General features: G+C 46.9%; 2 protein-coding genes across 18 annotated transcripts in view; one reads left to right on the top strand and one right to left on the bottom strand.

The window, feature by feature from the left end:
- Positions 1-22,981, bottom strand: part of HEMK1 (HemK methyltransferase 1, mitochondrial release factors N(5)-glutamine) — a 34,104-nt gene that overhangs the window by 9,455 nt on the left and 1,668 nt on the right. The window contains exons 2-7 of one of the 7 annotated variants that reach the window (XM_082060122.1): positions 22,708-22,811; positions 21,773-21,929; positions 16,306-16,752; positions 15,730-15,821; positions 13,257-13,350; positions 1,258-1,410 (exon numbers count right to left, since the gene is read on the bottom strand). In XM_082060122.1, coding sequence (XP_081916248.1) covers positions 1,258-1,410; positions 13,257-13,350; positions 15,730-15,821; positions 16,306-16,566 — 600 coding nt within the window. In that variant the 5' untranslated portion in view covers positions 16,567-16,752; positions 21,773-21,929; positions 22,708-22,811. Of the gene's footprint in view, positions 1-1,257; positions 1,411-13,256; positions 13,351-15,729; positions 15,822-16,305; positions 16,753-18,066; positions 18,085-18,773; positions 18,793-19,014; positions 19,259-21,772; positions 21,930-22,707; positions 22,950-22,981 lie in introns of those variants that run through there. The other 6 variants (XM_082060120.1, XM_082060121.1, XM_082060123.1 and 3 more) reach the window with 6 other exon arrangements.
- LOC309443322 (uncharacterized protein C3orf18) overlaps positions 19,266-22,981 on the top strand; it is a 27,641-nt gene continuing 23,925 nt past the window's right edge. For 4 of the 11 annotated variants that reach the window (XM_082060136.1, XM_082060132.1, XM_082060128.1 and 1 more), the window contains exon 1: positions 19,275-19,427. The gene's annotated coding sequence lies outside the window, so the exon portion shown is untranslated. Of the gene's footprint in view, positions 19,428-22,981 lie in introns of all 11 variants that reach the window. The other 7 variants (XM_082060133.1, XM_082060134.1, XM_082060130.1 and 4 more) reach the window with 5 other exon arrangements.

Genomic DNA, 22,981 nt, shown 5'->3' with positions numbered 1-22,981 from the left:
CATTTAGAGATGATGGTGTGTCAGCCATTGTTCCTAAGGGGATTAATTTCACAGCCTGACACCAGCACCCACACACATAATGCTGACCCTTAAGGTGAAGGACACAGCTGAATCCAGGAGTGAAAAGTTGCTGTTATTTCCTCAATACCCTAGTGCCAAATTCTGCCTCAAACCCTAAAAGGATTGCACAGAGTGTAAACTCCACTTAGCTGTCAGTGTGGCTATGGCTAACTCTAATCAGTCAAGGCTCCTCATTTCTCTGGGCACAGCAGTTTGTGTGACTCAGCTGGGAAAGGACTTATCAGTTACAAGGACAGGCTGACGCAGCTCTTCAACTTAATAAGCAAGGAAAAGAGCATGAAGTACAGCTCAGGAAGTTAAGAGTAATTATACTCTGAAGTCATGAAACTCAAGTATTAACCTTATTAGGTCACTGCGAGGAGGAACTCAGGCATCCACCTCTAATTCTTACACACCAAATCTTCTACAAGAGGAAGGGTTGGCCATAGTAATTCTCATTCACAAGAAGGAACCAGCTGGTCTGCAATTCTGAGGAAAGGGGATTTTTTTTCCCCTTAACCACATGCAATCAGAATTTGGATGCATTTTTCTTTCTGTTTACCAACAGTATCTCTGCTTACCAACAGTATCTCAGTATTGTGGCATATGTTACATGCCACAATAATCAGGGCAAGAAGGGCTTGGGTCGCACATATCTCAGTCCACTTCCTGCACTTCTCACTCTGTTCAAAAGGTGTGGGTTGTTATTAGGGAACAAAAGACTTCCAAAAAGTGGTATGGCAGTGTGACATATGCATGCCATACTGATCTCAAGTAATGACAAGATCTTTCAATTCACAGCGAGGTGATTTTTAGAGATGACTGCCCCATAAATTCAGCTAACAGAGTATGTGCCCATGCCTCAGTCCCTCTTGTCCTCAGTCCAGGATATTGGCTTAAACCAAGACCCACCAAGCTCAGGTGATTGATAGTGAGCTGCGATAGCCAAAGAACAGGCACATTTGCTTCTTCCATTCTGTGTCTCCAGTACTCCTGCAGACAGCTGGGGAGAGCTTTTCCTAAATATTCCTCTTCTAGCTAGCATGAACTTACAGAACCTGGCTGCTGGAGACCTTAGCTGCTGAAGTCCCACCAAAGCAAAGAAGTTTGTCTGCGAAGTCTCAGTGAAGACTAGTCAAATGCAATTGTCCTGTAGCACAGATATCTCTTGTACCATAAGCACGTGAAAAAGCTCACCTGTGGCAGTTTGCACAACAGACTCAGAGCAATTGCTCCAGAGCCACAGCCAATCTCCAGGATCACAGGATGAGGGACAGAAACTGGGAAGCGGAGGTCTGAATTCTTCTCACATTTCCAAGATTCCTCTTCCACAACTAAAGAGACAAGATCCTAACAAAAGAAAAAAAAAAAAAAGAAAATTCTAAGGGTGCTGTTTTGACTCACACCTTTGTGGTCTGAGAACAGGAGTTTTAATTTCTTGACCCTGTAGCCCAATTAAAATGTATTTTCATTGCTAATTTTTAACACACAGATGGCAGCAATGGAACTGACATGCCAGAAGTCACTTCAGCTACATCTTCCCCACAGGGTTCTTTAATTAGTAACCAAATCCTCAGGATACAATTTCCCGTGGCTCGTCTGAAATAATCTAGCATTGTGGGGAAAAACAATAACCAAACAGCTGGAGCACATTATCTTCTCCAACATCACTCTATTTACTCAAAAAATCCAGCTTTCCGAATTTGTAAGCTTCAAAATGTAAGATTGCTACACTTTCTCAGTGCGGTATGTAATCTAGAGGCAGAGGTACAGCTCCTAACGGTGTTTAGACCAACAATTCAACCTGCAGATGAAAATCAACGGCAATGAATTACTAAATGACCCAAACGAGCAGCTCCCTGTGCAGACTTCAACCACATTTTGTTGGTATAAAGTCACATGGAAAAGATTTTCATCCATGCTCCGGGACCTGTATGCATCTCTTCTGTCACTGCCTCCTCTCATGCATCTACCTCCTCTCTTTAAAATCCCTTTGCAATGTCATATAAAATCTACCACAGCAGGAAAGGTCTCAAAAATAGGCTGTTACAAGGTTTGTGAAAATGAGTAACTAACTACAAAAGAAAGAACACAAGTGCCTCCCTCAGACTGCAGCACAAACTTCCCTTGCTGTTCACTGGAGAAAACTATAAGACAGAAACTTTATAAACACCTTGAGTGCATCAGCAGCTTCAGCAAGTGCTCACAACCCCCCGCAATCCTTGTGCTTTCATGGTACAACAGTACAGAACGAGGTCTTAATGCCTGAGCCGCTCCCACAACGGCCAGGTTATTTCACTTGAGAGGTCTGCTCCCATCCCTCCTGTAAATCCAGAAAGCTTAGCACAATTTACAAAGAATAATTGGCTTGATTTTGCCAACAGGTCAAAATGGAAGACGTTACCAGGAAAATTACCCACCTTCCACTTTTACAAGGAATCTTGCATGTTCTTGGCATATGCAGGAATATTTAAAAGCAACATGTCCTGGCAGGCAGGTCAGCTTCTCTTTAGTAAAGCAGTGGCCTTTTTCATACAAGCTAGGTATGCTTGTACATAAAGGCATAAACCCTTCCTTGGATATATCACTAACTGGGGTGCAGTGTAATAGATGCCTTGTGCAAAGCTGTAGTTTCTAATTAAGATATTTGTTGGTGGTGGTCATCCTTCATGCTAGGGCAATTTGCATCCACAGTAAGTAGGGAGGGAGGATATAAACAGGTATAAAAAATTAAGTGTTAGTGTAGATGGGCTTCAACGGAACATCCCTGGCAGCAAAGCACCTGAGATACAGGCTGTTTTGTCAGAAAGTATTTTCTGAGGTTTCCCACAAGACACAAACTGCTTTTAAACATGTTAATGTGCTGTGGCCCTGCATGTAAACACTCACCCACAGTGCTTCAAGAACAGAAGTAAAGCTTGCACTGCTTCACAGTCTGGGATGGAGAAACAGGCATATTTGAACACTGTCCTGGTCTTGCACAGCCAGGCAGCTTCAAACTGCTCCATTTTAATAGAACCCTTCACCTGTTGATTCCTCGTGCTGAAAGAGCCCAAACGCACAAGCGAAAGGAAAGATTTGGTTTATTTGAACACACAAATGCTCCCTGTTTCTCCTAGTAACATTACTACTTCTTCAGATCAGTTTTTCCAGGCCTTTGCCATTTTCAGCTCAGCTGTGTTAGGCTTTGCTGCTTTCCCAGTAGCCTGGTTCTGCCAACAATAGCCTTTTGGGAGCCACTGGCTCAACGTTTTTTAGGCTCCTTTGCACAGCCACAGACTTTTGAGGCCTTCAGGGACTTTTAGGCAACAAGCACCTTCAAATGTTTTCACTGTTTTCTCTCTCATCTTCTGCAGTTGTTTTGCTCCTCAGCAACGAGCTCTACTGTGCTCGTACCCAAAAACGCAGGAGGGATGGAGCAGCAGCCCGCAGGCTGGCAAGGACTATTCTGAGCGGGCTCTCGCAGAGGTGCGTCTCACTGCAAAGCTCACTTTGGTGACTCATACCTAAGCCAGGCTCAGCAGGAGTGAGGAGCCACACTGCAATGCCCTGCCCTGGCTACGACATCAGTATTAACACTACACTTATATGGGGATTTTGCTAACAGCCTCCAAAATCACATATTCCTTGTTGTTGCTCCAAGATTCCTCTCCTAGACTATTATGGGGAAAAACATTCCTACAGGCTTCCACAGGACTGTGGGAGACTGTGCGCTCGATAGCAAAAGGGAAAATAACCACCTTAGTTACCCACTTTTGTGGGGAAAATGGCTTTTGCCTTTCAGCTAACAGCACCAGATGAATCAGCTTGAAAACACTTTTGCAATGGAGACAGCCAGAGATTGTAACCGCAGCTGGTTTGGGGAAGCAGGTGCTGAAGATTCCAAGACCACAGAAGAAGAGCCACACAAAAAATTCTGCTTGGCCATTAAATCACTCTTTGAAATACCAGCCATTTCTGGTCACTTACAAATATTTCCAGGAAATCTCTACATTAACTCAGAAGTACCATCTGTCTCCAGGGCTGATCACAGAATAGCATAAGTTACTGATTACCAACATCCAGTGTAACTTCCACACAGTAGAACGATTGACAGCATTTATTAACTTCCTTAAGGTTGATCATCAGTAACTTCAAGCTTGGAGTTTTTAACAGACCTTCTCCCTTACACATTCTACAGTGGAAGTATTTTAGAGTGCTTGCCAAAGCTCCTGTTTAAATATGACTGACTTCAGTTTTTACCACATGTAAATTAAAAAAAGGTATGTTGGTATTACTTAGATTTTGTATCCTACTTTCTGCCTCCTTTGTCTTATTGTCTTGGTTATTTCATATACTTCTGAGGCAAAGTCTAGTTCTCTTATAATATATGTTTATCATGAAAGTTCAAAATTTAAAGATACTAAAAATAATGTGACAACCTAAAGAAACTACATCCTTTTCCAGACATTAGTATCTCACTACAATCAAAAAGTTCAGTAATTATGAAAATAAATTATTTTATTAAATAAATTTGACTGGCAAGCAAAACAGAAGCTATATTCTAACTGACAAATTAGGAAAAAATACTAGTACAGATTATTGGATGTTGAATTAAACTTGCTATTATGCATGCTTTAAAAGCAAGAAGTAAACACAAAACAATGCACTGGAATAAGACATTTTGTAATTCTGCAATAACTGGATGTGATACCAGCCATCTCTGAAACCTGGGGATTCGTGAGGGTGGCAAGCCAGGTGCAAAGCAAAGTATGTGGAAGGGTTTTTACAGTGCCCTGGGCTAGAGGTGATGCAGGCATCAAGTGAGGGGTTTTCAGGGACCTAAATTCTGTTGTTTAGCGCAAAACAGAGTGGGGAGAAAGTGGGAACATCAAGACGATCTATGTCTTTACCAGAAGTGAATTAAAAACTCTACAGGGAGATCCCCTGGTCCTGACTAGCAAAGGAAGAGCTTGCAAGAACTGGAAGACGTATGTTACTGGCAGTTCCACATACAGGGGACACAAATATTTGCTTCCCGTGCTACTTGATTTCCAGCACTCTGAGGTTCTCAAGCTTTTGTCTCTCAGCCAAGCCACCCACAGCCTGCTCTCACCTTGCGATTCCAGGAAGTCTTGCTTCACTGCCAAATTTGCCCTAAATTCATGCTGTCATTTATTTGATTTATTTTTCCCCTCATTTTCTATGTTGAGCAAAATAAATGCAAAATTTTGTAGACATCTCTAGCTTCCCATGAGCCTTCACCTCACCCTTCCACCCACAACTCCGGTTCTCCAACTGCCCCCCCCCCCCCGCACACACTCATGTTCTGACAGGTTCTGGGTATTACCTCCCCCTCCCTGCGGCCAGGTCCCTAGTTCACTGTATTTCTTGGAACTGCAGCTGCACAAAGAAAGTACGAGAACAGTGTTTGCCAGCACCCAAACCACAAGCTCCACAGCTGCACAGCTCCAACCAGCAGGGTCAGGCAGCTTTCAGCACCTAAACACTCGGGAGGAAACAGCAGAGATTCTCGCTGCACAACGGTGGCTACAGAGCTGTGTGCAAGTCCAAAGGCGAGGCAATTGCGTGCTACAGTCCAACAATAGCGATGTTTCTGCGCTTAATAGTACAAGGCTAAAGAAAACAAGAGGAGGGGAGGAATGAGAGAGGCAAGGGTGGAGGTCACAAATTCACACCGTGTTCCCTAAAAGCACCCTTTTTTCATGGTCCACATGCTCTGGGGAAGGCAGGGAAGACAAGATTCCAGGGGTTTAAGCCAGGGTGGCAAGAGGCTCTAACCTCTCAGGCTAGCAATCGGGACAAGGAAAACAAAAGACACATGAAAACCTGGGTAACCTTGCTGCTCACGCACACTTCCTGGGAATGATTTACTTACTTGTGTGCTTTCCAGAAACTTCAGTTCTCAGAATCCAGGACTTTCCATAGAGCCTGATCTGATATTAACCAAATCACCCCCTGCTCCTGTTTGTCCACTTGGCTGCCAAACAGCATGTGACAGAACACCAGGAAGCCAAGCTGGAAAGCTGACTCCATGGCAATGGCCCTAGAAGATCACTGCCACGTGCCCGCTTCCCAAAGCAAGGCCACCAAGCCAGCCCAGTGCTCAGAGGGCGGGCAGGCCATGACACGTGTGTCCTGGCTCTTCTGCCTGGCACCACAGTAGGAAAATGTTGCACAAAGCCCATGAAACTCCCCCATATACATATAGAAAAGCAAAACACCAGAATAACTTCAGAAGGAGCCACTGATCCTGAAAGAAAAGGGGGCTTTAGGCAGAAGCAATGACAGACAAACAGGTAAAGGCACATCTAATAAGGAAGGGGTTTGGCTTCTCTGTGACACAACGGAAGCTCATGACGTGTTGGTATATGCCAAGCAGTTGCATCTGTTGGAGGAGAGGCTGTGACAGCACCTAGAAATGACTTCACCAAAGGGCAGCAACCTTTGCAACCTGTACGTAGAGCTGTCTAAGAGAAACCACCACAGTTGTCGTATCTAAACATATCCAGCCCCAAGGGGGATGAGAAGAGTGGATCAACGTCACTGTAAAATGGCCATACGTACCTCAGGTCTCCAGCACAAACCTCTATCTAGGGAACATCTCTCCAAAAGAAAGGCATTTTCTTTCTCTGAAGATACTGGTATTGATCACTGTGAGATACAACATCTGGAGAGACGCACTGGTGCGGCTCACTAATCCCTAGCTCTGAAATTCCAGTTACTTGGATGTCTGAAAGAAGCCAGGGGTAGGAAATGGACTTTTGCCCCTGTTGATGTGGGAATCCCCTCAGGTTCCATCCCTCCTATTACAGCCATTCTATAGTTTGTTTTTCTCCAGTTCTAGTCCCAAATCCTGCACTAACTGCTGATGAACTAAGCTACATAGCTCAAACTCACAGAAATAGAGACCCTCTTTCAATCAGAAAAGGGAGATTAAAAAGCTAAAGACTTCATAGAGTTCTTTTAGGGCCAAACATAATAAAGGCATTAACAACACAGAGATCTGTGAGAACATATTAGGAAGGTCTATATAAGTTAACCTGAGGAACAGGTTTGTGCATGACTTAAAATAACAGCTGCTGCTTTCTGCCTTCAGCACAGATTTTAGCTTTATATTTACATTTTTGAGTCTGTCTGGAAAGCACCAACTTTGAAGTAATGCTCTGCACAGCCTTTTTCTTCTTGCATAGGAGCCAGGAGAAACTACTGTCATAGTTCATCTTGGCCAGTTAGCCAGGAACAATCCTGTTTCTTCCTCCATTTCCTTATGAACAAGAAGAAATCTGTCCTGGGTAAAACCTCCTGTTCTGATTTCAAAGTAGCCAGCAACAGACTCTTGTTAAGCTCTTTCAGTAGTCAATTACACTCTCTGTTAAAGATGTGCATTTTGTCTTCTGGCCTGCATTTATAGTGCTTGTTATACACTTGTCTATGAAACCAAGGAGACCTACATTATCTAATTTCTGTGCTCTGTGCCAGGTTATTAACACCTAAGCTTGTCTTTGATGAGCTAAACAGTCTTTTACAACAAGGCAGATTTTTTTCCAGCTGTTAATCTACCTACTGGCTCTTCTCCAAACCTGATTTTCCACTTCTTTCTCAACCAGTCAGTAACATAACAGGACATAATATTTTTGCAACTATTCCCTGCTACTTGTACTTGGCAAGCCCCTGTTGAAACGCACAAGGATCACATTAGCCTGCTGGGCAGCCCACTGGAAATGGGTGCTTGTGCTCAGCCAAACCAGCCAATGTCTGTAAGAGCCCCAAATTTTTCTCCAAGCACTTCTGGCAGGGGAAACCCCTCACCCACAAGGCACAGGCTGCACTATTTGTTTCTGCATATATGATCCTATTAAACACCTGTGCCTAGCTCAAAGGGCAATTCAGGTTCCCTTGATAATTCCCATTCCCCAGTCTGTGTGCCACAGCCTACTTTCAGAAAATAGTGTTTTCCTCCAACATACTGATATTACCTAAAAATATAAAAATAAAATATAAAAATATAAAATCTGATGTAGGGCCACAATGGCAATGCTCCAACTTTAGCACATTTGTTTACAGCTACATTTTGACAGAGAGCAGTTAATTTTTGATGTATTAAATAATGCCCTACTGCATCACAGAATCATTTCGGTTGGAAGAGATCGTGAGGATCATCGAGTCCAACTGTAACCTAACTCTAGCACTAAACCATGTCCTTTAAGAACCTCATCTAAATGCCTTTTAAACCCCTCCCATGATGGTGACTCCACCACTGCCCTGGGCAGCCTGTTCCAATGCCTGACGACCCTTTCTGTGAAGAATTTTTTCCTAATATCCAATCTAAGCCTTCCCTGGCACAGCTTGAGGCCATTTCCTCTTGTCCTATCACACTTAGTACTTGGGAGAAGAGGCCAACACCCTCCATGCTACAACCTCCTTTCAGGTAGTTGTAGAGAGCTAGAAGGTCTCCCCTTTATGTTCAATATACCTTATAGGAATCTCTATATATTTCAAGAAAGGACATTAAGCTATGTACAACACAGGCCACCATAATTTTCATTTCCCAGACAGGAAAGCCAGTGATGCAGGAAGGAGAAGCAGCCTTCCTTTGAAGTGACAACTGGTCAGAGGCAAAACCACCAAAAAAGCCACCCCAACCTCCTGACTCCTGATCCATGGCTGTAACACCAGTAGACAGGGTGACATTTTGAACTTTCCAAAAAGTAACCATCTATCGCAATGAAATTAGGGAAATGAAAGGCCATTCTGCATCAAAAGCTCCCTTTTAGCACTGATTAAAACAGAAAATGTGTACACTGCTTTGACATTGAGCACTGAAGAAAGGCCTCACCCTGCAATCTGTATATTTGCATGTACATGTGGGGAAGCAAAAATCCTCCCTTCTCTGTGTGCTTGACCTTCTTGAAACATTAATGATTATGTTTAGCTATAAGTAAGGTTAAATTTCATGAAAGGTTTCTCTGAGTAAATTTTTGCCTAAAGTGCCTTTGGAAAATAGCCCAGCACAATGACTGCCATTCAGTTGACAGATGCAAGTGAACGGCAATGGCTTTGGTGTGTTCAGCATGTTATCATGGGAAAAAAACCAAAAAACAAAACTATCATGAGAAACAAGCTAAAAGCTTAAAAATCATAAGTTGAAAAATGATGTATTAGACAGCAACAGGACTAATAATTATGAATCTTAGGGAGAACATGCATGGCTTGTGTGTTACGCAGTAAGAAATAAGGGCTTTCTTGTTAAATAAGCAGGCAGCACTGGAAGCAGAGAAAATACTTTTACCACTTACAATACAAAATTAGAAAGATTCGTTGTCAGATGATGCCATGGAGGCTAGACACAGACAAACTCAAAAGAGGATTAAACAAATTAACAGAGGACAGATCCATTAGTGATTACAAAGCAGGATGGCCCCAAATCCAGCTTGGCTAAGAACAGCCCTTAACTGCTGTCAGAATAATGAGGGACCCTTCCATACCTATATTTTTGCCTGTAATTTTTTCCCCACTATCTACTACAAGCCCTGATCAGACACAGTATATTGAGCTAGACAGACCAATCCAGTCTGGCCCACTAAGCTTTTTTCCTCATTTTTGTATGATCTCCTGCTCTCACAGGAGACTGCAGCCATGACCTTGCTTGCATGACTATAAAGAAAAAATGTTAAGCATGGTAAAGAGTTGGAATTCCTTTCTCTAAGATGTCTCCCAGGCTAAACATTCTTCACCCTACAGTGTTTTTCTCCCCTTGCCCTTTACAGGACAATGCATTGTTTTCATGGCATAGCCACCAAAACAAAGCCAAGACAGAAAAAAAAAAAAATTATGATGAATCTGAGACCAAAATGGGTCAAGCAGGTGTCACCAGGGGACTCCTAGGTGGCCTGAGGGTCAGAGGGGGTGACAGGACTGTGAAAATCCTCCCAAGCAGAACTGGAGCTCTCCTTCCAGCAGCTTTCCTCCAGCAACAGCAAAAACTCGGTGTCTGAGAACCTGACTCTACCCACACTGTAGTTGCAAGGGATAAAAGGAGACTATTCTAGTTTACACTGAACAAATAAGCCATCATTTGCTTTAAAACACAGCATCTGAGAGAGCAGGGGATCAGAAAGCGCCAGAAATCCAATAATAACTGAAAGGAAATAGAACTATCAGGAACTCCAAGAGCCTAGGCCTGGAGTGCCCTCCAGGGGTAAAAGACAGGAGAGCCACATACTCAAGCCACTTCGTTCGGTAAGTCCTGGACCAAACTAAACTTGTCCTTAATGAAGTCATGGTGAAGTTTCATTTAGTTTATATTTGCTTGTATGAACAAAGGATTTACGTATCCACAATTGGTTGAGTTCTCTTCTTCCTATTTTTTTGTCTGATCCACAAGGCTGCTGCGATGGTAACACAGCCTGAGTTTTAGAAGGCCATATTTTGGGAAAAGGACTTTCTTCTCCATTAATACAGTGACTGAGAAATGCTGAGAGAGGGATTCTGTAACATTACAATAACAATTGCATAACAAAGATAATTCATGAGACAGAGCACACACCTAAAATTTGCCCCAAGCACCTCCCCAGTGCAGCAGCCTGGCTCTGATGGCCACACGAGGAAAGCGGACAGGACGCTGCATCCCGCAAGCCCTTGCAGACCCACTCAGTGCTTGTGGCAGCAAGTCCAAAGCTTCACTCACAGAGGGCCAGGTAACTGGAAAAAGGTGAGACCAAGGCCTGCTTAACAAAACTCTCCTCCAATGCAATATGTCTGTGGTCATAGAGGTATCTGTCAGCCCTGCGTGCCAAGAAATTAAGACTGAATGCAATCAGCTTTGTTATCCCACTCTCTGAGCTTAAACAGGACCTGCTAGTTTCCTCATTTTGGCTGCCTGTCCCCTCCCCACCCAAATTCCCATAGAAAAGAAGAACAAAATCACAGAATCACAGGATCACAGAATCGACTGGGTTGGAAAAGACCTCAGAGATCATCGAGTCCAACCCTTGGTCCAACTCTAGTCCGTTCACTAGATCATGGCACTAAGTGCCATGTCCAATCTCAGTTTAAAAACCTCCAGGGACGGCGAGTCTACCACCTCCCTGGGCAGCCATTCCAATGCCTGACCACTCTCTCTGTAAAGAATTTCTTTCTAATATCCAGCCTAAATTTCCCCTGGCAGAGTTTAAGCCCATGCCCCCTTGTCCTATTGCTGACTGCCTGGGAGAAGAGACCAACCCCCACATGTGCTGAAACAAATACTCCCAGAGGGAGCAAATGGGAGAGTCTCAGCTACCAGAGAGAGAAAAATAGACTACGAAGGGGCAAATCTCACACAGGGTAAAACTGAAGCAGACAGCCGAGCTTCCCTCTTTGCATGCGACTCTGTCCCCAGGACTGAAACAATGCTGGTGGTTTATGTCTTGCTGTGTTTTGCTTTCATGCCATTACCAATGCATCTGGGTGTAAAATTCAGAACCCTTCTGTTGTAATCACAGAATAAAAAGTGCACAACAGAGACAGCTCCTCAACAAGCAGGAGAATTTGCAGAAGCTACATAAATATAACGAGGAAGCAAATTTTGCAGCTTAAAGCAATGTCCTGCCAGGTGCTGCTGAACAGCTGGATCTTGTCCCCATGTTCTTCCTGTCCAAGTAACCTTCACAGCATCAGATCACAAGAAAACCCTCAGTTGCCAACACAGCTCCATTCATAATCCATTTCTGGCCTGCCATAATAAATGTGCCAAAAATGTGCCTTCATAGTAAGTATCGTGACACGTCAAATAAAGTTTTCCCACAGAGACAAGGTTTGCATTATTTATGTTACTTTTTTGCACCAGGGCATGCTAAGTGGTTTCAAATACAGTATGTTACACAGCACTGCATTTTGGTTTGGGCCAGCAAAGATCCTTTTACCAAAATCATGCCTGTAGGCACAATAAACAACGTTCTCAGGCATTAGCCAGCCTATCTTCCATTCCACAAAGCAGGCCCTTGTTTGAAGCCTGGCACTGCATGGAGAGAACTGGAGCACAGCACCAGAGGAGGCCTTACCAGCAGATATTTTGACTTGCAGAACATGTAATGTCTCCCTGGTTTTAATGCTCACATTGCATCCACAAGTTAATGGGGAGTCAGAGGTTGGAAATACTCTCTTGAATCAAGCAGAGCAGAAATACTGTTGACAAAGGATTCCGTAGACTACATCCTCTCTTTAGTGAGCTGCTACTTTCTTCATACATTCCCAATGCTATCCCTTTCCCAGAAAAAGTAGATGTGATCTTCCAAGGCCTACTCAGTCCCTGGCATCTCTTCCAACACTGTCAGTAAGGGACATTCTGTCTGAATGATCCTTTTCACTTTTTACAGCATGGGCCCCTGCTTATAGGGATTTAAGCAGACAGCCGCCAACATGTTACAACAGTCAACAAGCAGCAGGCAAACAGTTGAAGAAATTATTATTAGCCTAAAACAGCTTTAAGCTTCTGGGACTCCTAAGTGGAGACCATCTCCAAAAGAAAACAAGCAAACAAACCTCACAAAACCTAAAAACTCCTGAGGACTAGTAAACAGAAAGTCTTCCTTGCTAGGATGTCCATGAGCTGAAAGCCAGGCTACTATCAGGGAAAGTGTCCCCATGGAGTTCTTAGACTTTTCCTTATTAGGAACACAGATGAAAATGGAGTTTTAACTTGAACACGTACGGCTGTCCTTTACATTCTTATGACTGACATTCATATTTAATTCCAGTCCAGTTCAGAACTTACCTTTCAGTTTGCAGTGTGTGTTTTGCTGCTGTTCAGGAAACAACCATTCAGGTTCCACTGTTTATCCAGAAACTACTGTGGAGCCATCAGACAGGTGGTAGGTGCCATTTCCTACCAGCCTGTGCTCTTTTAGCCTGAACATGGACAATCAAGCTCTCTGCAGTCCATTACCATTTTCCAGTAGTAGCTTTCTACTACTGCAGGATTTTCTTAACAACCTTGGGACAACTTTGAGATTCTTGTCCTTGTATCACAGTATGAAGTCACCAGGCTGGGATATCAGAGTAAAGGTTTTGAACTTCTAGAAGTCATTACTACAGCAAAAATAAGAAAGCCAAGCCTTTCCATCAATGGAGAGGGATCTCTGCGTAATCAAGCAATACGCTAGCTTGAGAAGCACGAATTCAAGCCCTCCCCGCCACGTTCCCCACATTCATACCTCTGTTTCAGGCCGAGGAATAAATACTGGAGGTCTCATCTTCAGAGTCAGGTCCTGAAAGTCCCACTCACCAAGCACATATTGCACTGGCATTCTGTGGCAGGCAAAAGTAAGTGTGAACACTTCAGGTCTACACTTCATAACAGACAAGAGCTTTCAACAGGATGCTTACCTCATTGCTAACCACATAACCCTTCTGGGGGTGGGCATTCAGACACCCCTACAGCTTTTAACTGCACGTGCAATGTGCCTGTGCACTCTAGGGGAGCTGTAGGAGCTCCATTCCACAAAAGAGTTTGCTATCAAGCACTGGACCCAAGGAACTACAAACCAGTCATCCTCACCTCAATACCAGGGAAAGTGATGGAATCGATAGTCCTGGAGATGGCTTCCAAACATATGAAGTACAGGAAGGTGACTGGGAGTAGTCAGCATGGATTTACGAAGGGAAAATCACTCCTGATCAACCTGATAGTCACCCATGACACAATAACTAGGTCAATGCATGAGGAGGGAGTAATCAATACTGTTTACCTAGACTTTCCTAAGGGTTTTCATTCTGTCTCCCATAACATCCTCATATACAAACTGAGGAAGTATGGACTAGATAATTGAGATGGACTGAAAACTGACTGAACTGGCACGCATTGAAGGCCACAGCAGGGAGTCCCTGAAGGCCGATCACTAGTGGAGCACCCCTGGGGCCAATATAGCACAATGTCTTCAGGAGTGATCTGGATGAAGGGACAGAGAGCACCCTTGGCATGTCTGATGATGACAGAAAATTGGAAGGAGTGTGACTAACAGACCAGATGGGTTTGCTGCCTTTCAGAGGGACCTCAAGAGGCTGGAGAAATGGGCTGACAGGAACATAATGAAATTTAGCAAGGATAACAGGAATTCCTATCAACTGAGGAAGATTAACCCTATGCACCAGTACAGCCTGGGGGCCACCCGGGTGAAGAGCTGCCTTGCAGAAAAGGCACTGGGGACTGTGTGGACAAATGGATCATGAATCATCAATGTGTCCCTGCAGCAAAGGTGGCCAACGGCTTCCTGGGCTGCCAGAGGGTTGAGGGAGGGGATCCTTCCCCTCTCTTCAGCACTGGTAGGAAACATCTGGAGTGCTGGGCTTCCAGTACAGGAGAGACATGGACATACTGGAGTAAGTCCAATAAATGGCCATTAAGGATTGAAGCATCTAACATAGGAGAGATGGAGCTGGCACAGTTTAGCCCTGAGAAAGGAAGGCTCAGGCTGGGGGCAGCAGGGGAGGGAAATCTCATCAATAATCATATGCATCTGATGAGATGGAGTAAAGGAGACAGAGCATGATTCTTTTTAGTGGTATCAACTTAAAAGACAGGTTGTATAATATCTTTGGATATATTAAAAAGTAAATGGGCATGGCTCTGTGCAACTTGTTCTAGTTGATCCTGCTTTGAGCAGCGGGGTTAGACTAGATTACCAGAGGTCCCTGTAAACCTCCATGATTCCATGATCCTATGAATTTTGGGGCCATGTTTTCAGCTGCTGTGAAGCACCATACCTCATTTCTTCATGTAGAACAGCAGAGATTTGTTGCAACCTTAACAATAATTAAGGCAGAGCAACTTGCAAGTCAGACAGCTCTGGGAATTTTGCATTTTTGCTTCAAACACAAGACTCAAGAGTAGCAGAACAACTGAAGGGAAGACAGTCAGACCCTACAAACTGTAACCATGGCTAACACACTGACTCCCTGAAAAACCCTCACATCCTAGTCTGTGTAAATCATGGCAGGACTAATCTGCACAGCAAAATGAGGATCCACATCATAACCACACTTGTGTAAACAAGCAGGAGGATGCTACGTCCAAACATGTTCCCAGGCATCCCCCACCCTTCTAAACAATCCACATTCCCAAATATTTCCTCTCCCCGCACACTGCTCCCCAGGCCCAGTCTGATTCCAGGCAGCTATTTAACACTAAACCCATTTAATTTTTGCACTAAGAAAACCTCTCACACACAGCAAGCAAATGGAGGCCAAATAGAGAACACAGCTACAGCAGGGAAATCCCTCTGCAGGCAAAGCCTAGAAAACAAAGCACAGCAGCACCACAGACAAGTATAGGACCAGCAGCTGAAGAGAGTGCTGGACCAGACAGAAGGGGCCAAGGCTGAATTTTGTAAGCACAGAAAGGCTTAATGAAAATGTACCCAACTCAGAGTCAGTATTGCCAGCTTCCTGCTCCTCTGCAACATCCCTTACACCCTCTCTGCTCCCAGACAGGACAGACAGGTGATTTGCTGACTGACATCAACAGCAAATACCCATTACTTGAGTCATCATTAGAGACCAACACAGAACCATTATTTGACATGTCAGTTGCTAATGGTCTTCTTGCCTTCTCTCTGCTATCATTCTTCTGGCTGAATTAAGCCTGAAGGAAAACCCTCCCAAGGAACAACTGTAAGAGGATGCTCCTACCTTTCTAGTCGTTTGTTGCTCAGCTGCTGGATTTGCTCCTGCTGCAGTGCCGTAAGCGGAGTGTGGAGGCTTTTGGAGTTCAAGCTCTGAAACTGAAGACAAGGTAACTTTAAAACCTGCTCTCTGGTGCCACCTGGGTGTCCTCTGCACCCTCATGAGGGCATCCTCCAAGGAGCCCCAGCATGCTGATAAGCATATGCCTGAGACTGTTGGCAAGTGCACATGACTAGGAGAAGCTATTTGCATATTTATTTCAAAACAAACCTGTACAACTGTTCTGCTACTTTTTAGGGCTCCAAAGAATAGGTAAAGTTAAGCATCATTCCACTAGGCAAGTCAGGGAATAGTGTGGGTGTATATACCATGGGTTACAGTTCAGACCCTGCAAAAGCAGGCATGTAAGAGACCCCAGGTACTTTACTGGCATTAATAAACTATGTCTCACTCTTTCTGCCATCTAAGGTAGGGAAAACTGTTCTACCTCCTATAAACAAGATAAAAAGAAAAGAAAGGGATTCAACCATAATGACAAAGTGAGAGGCATACACAAACCTTATTCCTTTCTTATTACTTAACTGTTTTTGCTCCCAAGACAAATGACACAATATATTCACTGGATTCTCGTGCTTCAGGGATGCCATTTATCTCAAACACCTTCTGCCAGTAGTTGACCGCATCAGTGGCAGTCACCAGCCCAGGTCTTGCACTGCAGCTCTGCCTCAGAGATGACCACTTGGGACTGCAGATAGGACCTTTACTTTGACTCAGTCCCTCTGGCACAGGCTGAGGTGAGAGACCCAACAACCTCCTAAGCAGTGGGTGGGTGAAGCATCTCATTGTTGCAAAACCAGTTCCTGGCTTCTACATGTGTTCCTCGTTGCCATCAGCTGATCTTGTCAGTGCTGAGATTCACAGGATGCTTGGTGCTACCACAAACCACTGTGGCTAAACACCAGATCACCACAGTCAGTGGATTCTCCTCAGGGCAGCACGAAAATGGCACTGGTTTGCAGCTCTTCTGGTCTAGAAAAAAGAGGCAAGAGTACAGCCTGAATCCCTTGGGCTAGCAAGTCACAGGTTCCCCTCTGAGAGACTTCAGCTTGCTTGCCCTAATCCCAGCCCACAGGTACAAAACCAATTACTCACAGCCTAAGAGTAACGAAGGATTCTCCCCCCACCAAAAACAGTGAGATGACAGCTAACGAACTCTGCCACTGCAATCCATTTATTTGCAGAGCTGCCTATGTCCACAGGCCAGAGCTACTAAGAGGCCAGTCCATGCCCAGGGCAGGAGTGAGTGTGCCTACACACAGGCACAACACTCCTGCCTGTCCTTGCTCCCAGAAAGCCACAGACACACCAACCTTCAGCTCTAGCCCTTAGCTCTCTACCCCATGGGTGGGTCACCCTGGTTCCTTGCAGGAAGACCTCCAGTGTCTCCTAGATCCTTTCTTTTATTCCTCTCTGTTCATAAACCACTAGTCCTAGGTTAGCAGGTTTGCTCACAGAAGAACCTTGACTCTATGGGTCAAGGGTCTTCCACACTTGTCACCATCACCAAAGGGCAGACAAAGGGCTGCAGAGCCAGGGCTGAGCAGGGGAAGGAGAAAAGTTCACAAAGTACAACCAGAGGGAAGAGGAACAATCCAAAGGTGCAAAGGCCAGAAAAGACAAACCCTGCCCAAGGGAAGTCAGTCTCTTAGAACAGAACAGGCAGAGTCAAACAGAACGGGAAGAAAAACAAACAAGATGACTGCAGGAGACAAAGGAGATGAAACTTTACGAAACAGCTGCTGCGTATCACACTTGGAACTGTGTTTTAATGGAGACAAACAGAACAACAACCCTGCTTTCCTGCTGTGATCCATCAGAAATAAGTGCCTCACTCCCTTCTGACTCACAGTCCCTGGAGCCACTGTGGGTTTCCCTGAGTGCCCATTCCCATTCCTCTGTTGATGGCTGCTTTTCATCACTGTCTCGGGGAGGCCACAACCTCTCCTCCTCCAGAAAACCACCACACAAACAACTAAATACCTCTCCAGAGCAGCCGGCAGCACCCAGGGTGCATGGCTCTCTGCTCTGTAGCAGTGCTGCTGCAGGGGGACCTGCGGGGGCTGGCAGATGCTGGCACTGCACCCCTGCCCACAGCCCTGAACCCTGCTGCACGGGGCACCTGCGCAGGCAGCAGCATGGGGCTTGTCATGCTCTTGATGCTGCACTGGGAAACTGTGGGATGAGTCAGGCCTCCATTGCCTTTCTTTGCAAAATCAAATCAAACAGAGCCCAGGGAAACAGCAGAGTGGATACCCTGCAGCAAAGGTCTCAAGACTGACTTACCTGCTACCTCCTGGCAAAGGGGTCGGTGTTCTAACAGCCCAAGGATGCCTTTTGTTATTACCCCCAGCAGTGACAAGCAGCCTCTATGAAAACTTGCCTTTGTGTTATGCAAAAGCAGTCTGACAACCAGACTTTATTGGAGCACATCCCCACTCCAAGGCCCTGTTTTAGGGATACTGTCACAAGAATAACACTAAAGGAATAAAACATTAACCATTACTGTTGTTAGGGAGGCAGATAAAACTTTAGTTGGCCATGGTTGACACAACGCTGCCACTACTGTAATTATCAATAAATAAAACCAGCTCCTGATGTGAGGTCCCTGCCAAGAACAGTCCCTGTATGTTACTTCTTGGTGCAAATACCTGTTTGCACAAAAAAACCCAAACCAAAGAATAACAGCTGATTTCTTTTACCTATAGTTCTGTGGTTTGGTCCATTCAACCCCCAGTTACCCACTCACTGTAGTCCAACACCTGCACTGGTGGCCATGGAAGGGCCCAGCCTGTCCCACTCTCAGCCCCTGCCCAACAGGGCCTTGTGTCACTCACAGCCCAGACCAGGCACTGGGGCTTGCACCGTGCAAGTCGATACCTTTCTGCTTGTGGGTTACCGGTCAGTCTAACCAGGCCCTCACACAGCCCTGCTAGCCAGACCAGGCAAGGGGTGCAAGTCTCCACTCGCCAGCCAGGGAGTTGCCCACTCACGCCCTATGTCTGTGACCGGGCGGCTATCCGGCAGTAAACAGGCCCCACGGATCACCCCCAGGACCGCAGCCCGGCTTTCCTTCCAGTCACCGGGCCTTCCCTGCACACAAAACGCGCTGACCGACGCCAGGCACCGGCCTGGCTGCACCGCGGCGCTGACGGGGGATCCTTCACCCAGGCGGCCGCGGGCCCCGGCGGCCCCTCAGAGGCGAGCGAGCGCGCCCGCACAGCGACGCCTCACCTCAGGGAGGCCGCCGTTGGAGGGGCTGGAGGCGCAGCCGCCTCCCGCACCACAGCCTGCGGTGAGGGGTTTGGAGAACGGCCGTATGGGAAGGACCACACAGACGAAGCGCTCTCACCGCTCACCGAGCGCCTCCACAGCCGCCGCACCACCTGACGGCCTCCGCCGTGCGCATGAGCGACAGGAGCACTGACCAACCGTGAGCCGAGCCTTGCGGGCGCCGGCCAATCGCCTGGGGCGCGGAGCAGCGGGGCGGGGCCGCCGGCCGTGCTGGGGTGCGCGCGGATCGGATCGGCCCGGCCTGGCCCGGCCCAGCCCGCCCCCCGCGGGCAGCGCGGCCCCGCGGCCGAGAGCGCGGGCCCCGGGCGGCCCAACCGCCACCGGGGACCGGACGCCTCAGCGGGGAGCGCTCAGTAAGTGCCGGCCCCGGCGGGCCGGGGGCGCCGGCGGGCAGTGGCCGTCCCGGCGGGGGAAGCGCAGCGCTGAAACGCGGCTGCCTCCGGGGAGGGGCGCGGCGGCGGGCTGGGCCGCGGGAGCGTCCGCGCCGCCCCGTCGGGCCGCAGGCGGGGCCGCCGCGGCCTTTCGGCGCTGGGGAAGGGCGGGCGCGGCGACCCCGCACGGCGCCCGGCCCCATCCCTGCCCCGGCCAGGCCCGCCCAGCCGCGGCCGGGCCGGGCGCAGCGCTGCGGGTGCCGGCGCGGCGGGCGCGGAGCGCAGGCAGCGCTGTGGCGGGAGCCGGCTGCGAGTCCCGGGGCTCGTCCCGCCCCGCCTGGCGAGCGCTTCGGAGCGGGAGGCGCCGTATAACCCGTTACCGTTTGGAAACTTCGCCGGGGCATGGGGAACGAGTGACTTCCCGCAGGGACAGGGCCTCTGGGGTGGCACAGCCCGGAATGGGTTGGGGGCCAGGGCGACTGCTGGGATTTTAGTTTTGTATCAGTGTGTAGTCGGAGGAGCGGACACATTGCTGGGGAGCGTCCCTGCGCCTGTGCCAGGTCCCTGGCCCCTCTCTGACGGCGGGAGGGGGACAGGCGGCTGGGGCTTCCCCCCCGGAGCCTGCTCAGCCCTGTAGCAGGAGGAGAGGAGGCCACAAGTTCACACACTGGGAAGCAACGTCCTGTAGCCAACAGCAACTCGATGTCACTTTGCTGAATTATTACAGAGACTTCATCTTGGTGAAGTAATGCAGAAAAATTACTAGTTATTATTTGCCTTCTTCATCCGGAGACCCTGTGACCCATCTTCATCACTGTGACACAAACCTCTATTGCTGTCTTATCCAAGAGGAAACTGCAGCACAGATTGATTAAAACCAAGACCTGGAAAACCCAGCAGCCTCAAGCTAGTGCCTGACATGATGTTCTGCATCTCAGAGGTGTTGACCACCACAGTGCCTATCAGAGACCAGTTTGGAAATGCTGGTTTAGGAGAGAAAAAAATATGTTCTCCTTATTGGCAGACCCAGCAGAGCCCAGCACAGAGTGGTCCTGGCTCTGTGAGAAGCTCTGTTGGTGCAGGCAATGGAAGAATGCCAGCTTGCAGCAGTTGAGGATCTGGTTCCTCTTCTGTTCTATTTGTGCATGGACTATGCTGAAACCTGCCAGCGATAGGTAGTAGCTGTTCTTAGCCCTAGAGCAGCCATCAGAGACCTGGAGTGTGCCCAGCCTGCAGATTAAACTTCCAGCACCAGAATGACAACTGGGAAAGGAAGATGATAGGAAAGATCATCCACCCCCAACTCAACCATTATCCATAGGCCCTGGGCCATACTTGCCCCTACCTCCCCATGTGGCCCTTTACAACTTGGACCAGAAACACCCTTATCTGCACCCAGAACTGTTTGTCTAAGCCACGTCAGAAACCTTTCAGCCATAGACCCACTGTTAGAGCTACATCTCTGGGCTTGAGAATCCTTCAGCCTGGACAGGACCCTGACAGCATGAACAAGAGCCCCATTTTGCACTGGACCAGATTTTCAGCTGGCTAATTTTGACCTAGCCTAACTTTATTCAGAGGAGCAATGCACAGCAGCCCTATGTGGTCCATACAAAAGGGGTCTTACCCAAAGGCTTGGTATCAGCTTGTACATCCAAGTTCCAGCTGTTTTCCAAAACTGACACTGCATTGAAATGAAGGCCTAACTAATTTTGTTTCCAAAATTACAGAGCTGTTTGGGATCTAGAGCCATACTTTGCAAAGCCTTTGGGCCTGCTTCACTCCTTTCACTTAGGTTCTTTTTCCACTTTTTGTTTCCTCGGTGGTGGCTTTTTTTAAAATGTGAATTACTGTCGTGGGTAGTTTGCCTGAATAGCACAGATCAATGATTCTCTCTGAGAAGCTGCTCGGTCTACCCAATACCCACTCACCAATTTCTTCCCTTTCCCTGCTGGGCCATAGCTGCTGCTGTGGCACTGTGATTTCAAATTTGCCATCTTTGTGGCCAACTGTCCACTACACCTCAGCTCCACTGTGGTCAGTACTGGCTGGGGAAATCCACATGCCACGTGGTTTAAACTAGGCGTGTGTGGTTTGATGGCCGCTGAAGGACACGGCCCCTTTCAGCTGCAATGAACTTGTGTCCCAGCGTGGTGTTAGGTGGGACCAGACCACAACTGATATCTTCACAGTTCTCTAGAAACTCATAGGAGTTTGACAGCTCCCACAGCTTCCCAGGCACGTCAACATCCCCCAGCAACTCCTGCCTCACCTGCTGTTCACAGGGAGCTGTGAAACAGATCCTGTGTGTGTGGTGAGAGATTTACCTGCTCAGGGAGACACAGGACAAGTGCTGTGGAAGTCAAGGTGTCTGCTCACCGACCACAGGGCTGCCTGGTGCTGTTTGCCTGGTGTGATTCCTCTGCTTCAGTTGTTAGTGACAGATGTTAATCACACTGCTTAATGACTGTGCAATAATCTTGCCTAGAATAGAACAGAGTGGAGCAGAACAATGGCTCATTTCTCTTTGCAGGCACATCTTTTTCTATTCAGAGCTCATTAACCCCTATGTCCTGACTACATTCCAGTCCAGAGATGTAATGTCTGCTAAACTGTAGAGAAATTATCAGAGGACTGCTACAGTAGTTCTTGGGGTTGGCGCTGCTCTGGTCCAGAGATAGATGCATTTTCAGGAAGCAGTTGTTGAACTAATGTTATATATGGTGGTTTTTTAAACAAAGTTGTGCAAATACTTTCCTTAGGATCATCCCATGGTGTTTTGCAACTTCTGATCATTTGCACAATAGAAGCATGAAGCAATCATGAAGCAATTAAAGCCTTTCATGTTTTCAGCATGAATAGATCTATCAAATTTCACAACTCCAAAATTGGACTAGTTTTAAAATTGATAATTAGCAGTGCATGACTAAGCTCAAGTGGGTGCTTTCATGGAGAACTTGAGAAATACCCAGTCTTTAGTAGCAGATGGGGGAGCAATGCAACCCACTGTTTTAAGGAAGGTGCCTTTCCAGAGCACGTGGAATGGGGGACAGCAGGGCGATGGAGACTGCAGTGACTAGTCACCAGTGACTATCACAACAGGGAAGTTCTACTTTAGATTTAACAAAAAGCTTTGTGATATAGATGCCTCACAGCTGAGTGCCATTTTACTGGATGGGTTCCCACAGACAAACTTAAGGGGATCCCTGTGACTTTCCAAAAATTAAAAGCAAGAGATAGAAACAGGAAAATGCGGTCTTACCTGGGACAGATTAAGGCCACCTGGCTCAGCCTAGAGCAGACCGAAGACAGGGCTTCTGAGGTTGTCTCCACATAGATCTGCCAAGTGCCTGCAAGGAGGGAGAGCTGAGGCAGCAAGGGAAGAGTGTATCACTGACTTGAAGTGGATCAGGCATGACTTTAAGGGTTCAGTACCCTGAAAAATGTTTTCCTTATTTTGAGTGGGCATCTGTGAACTGCTCTCAAAAATTGTACTAGTGAATCGGGAAGCTTTGGAAAAGGTTGTGCCTGTCTCT

This window comes from Streptopelia decaocto, assembly GCF_964273445.1.
Source record: "Streptopelia decaocto genome assembly, chromosome: 8".
Classification (NCBI taxonomy): Eukaryota; Metazoa; Chordata; class Aves; order Columbiformes; family Columbidae; genus Streptopelia; species Streptopelia decaocto.
Note: the sequence above shows the minus strand (reverse complement) of the source record. Positions and strands in the feature narration are given on the sequence as shown.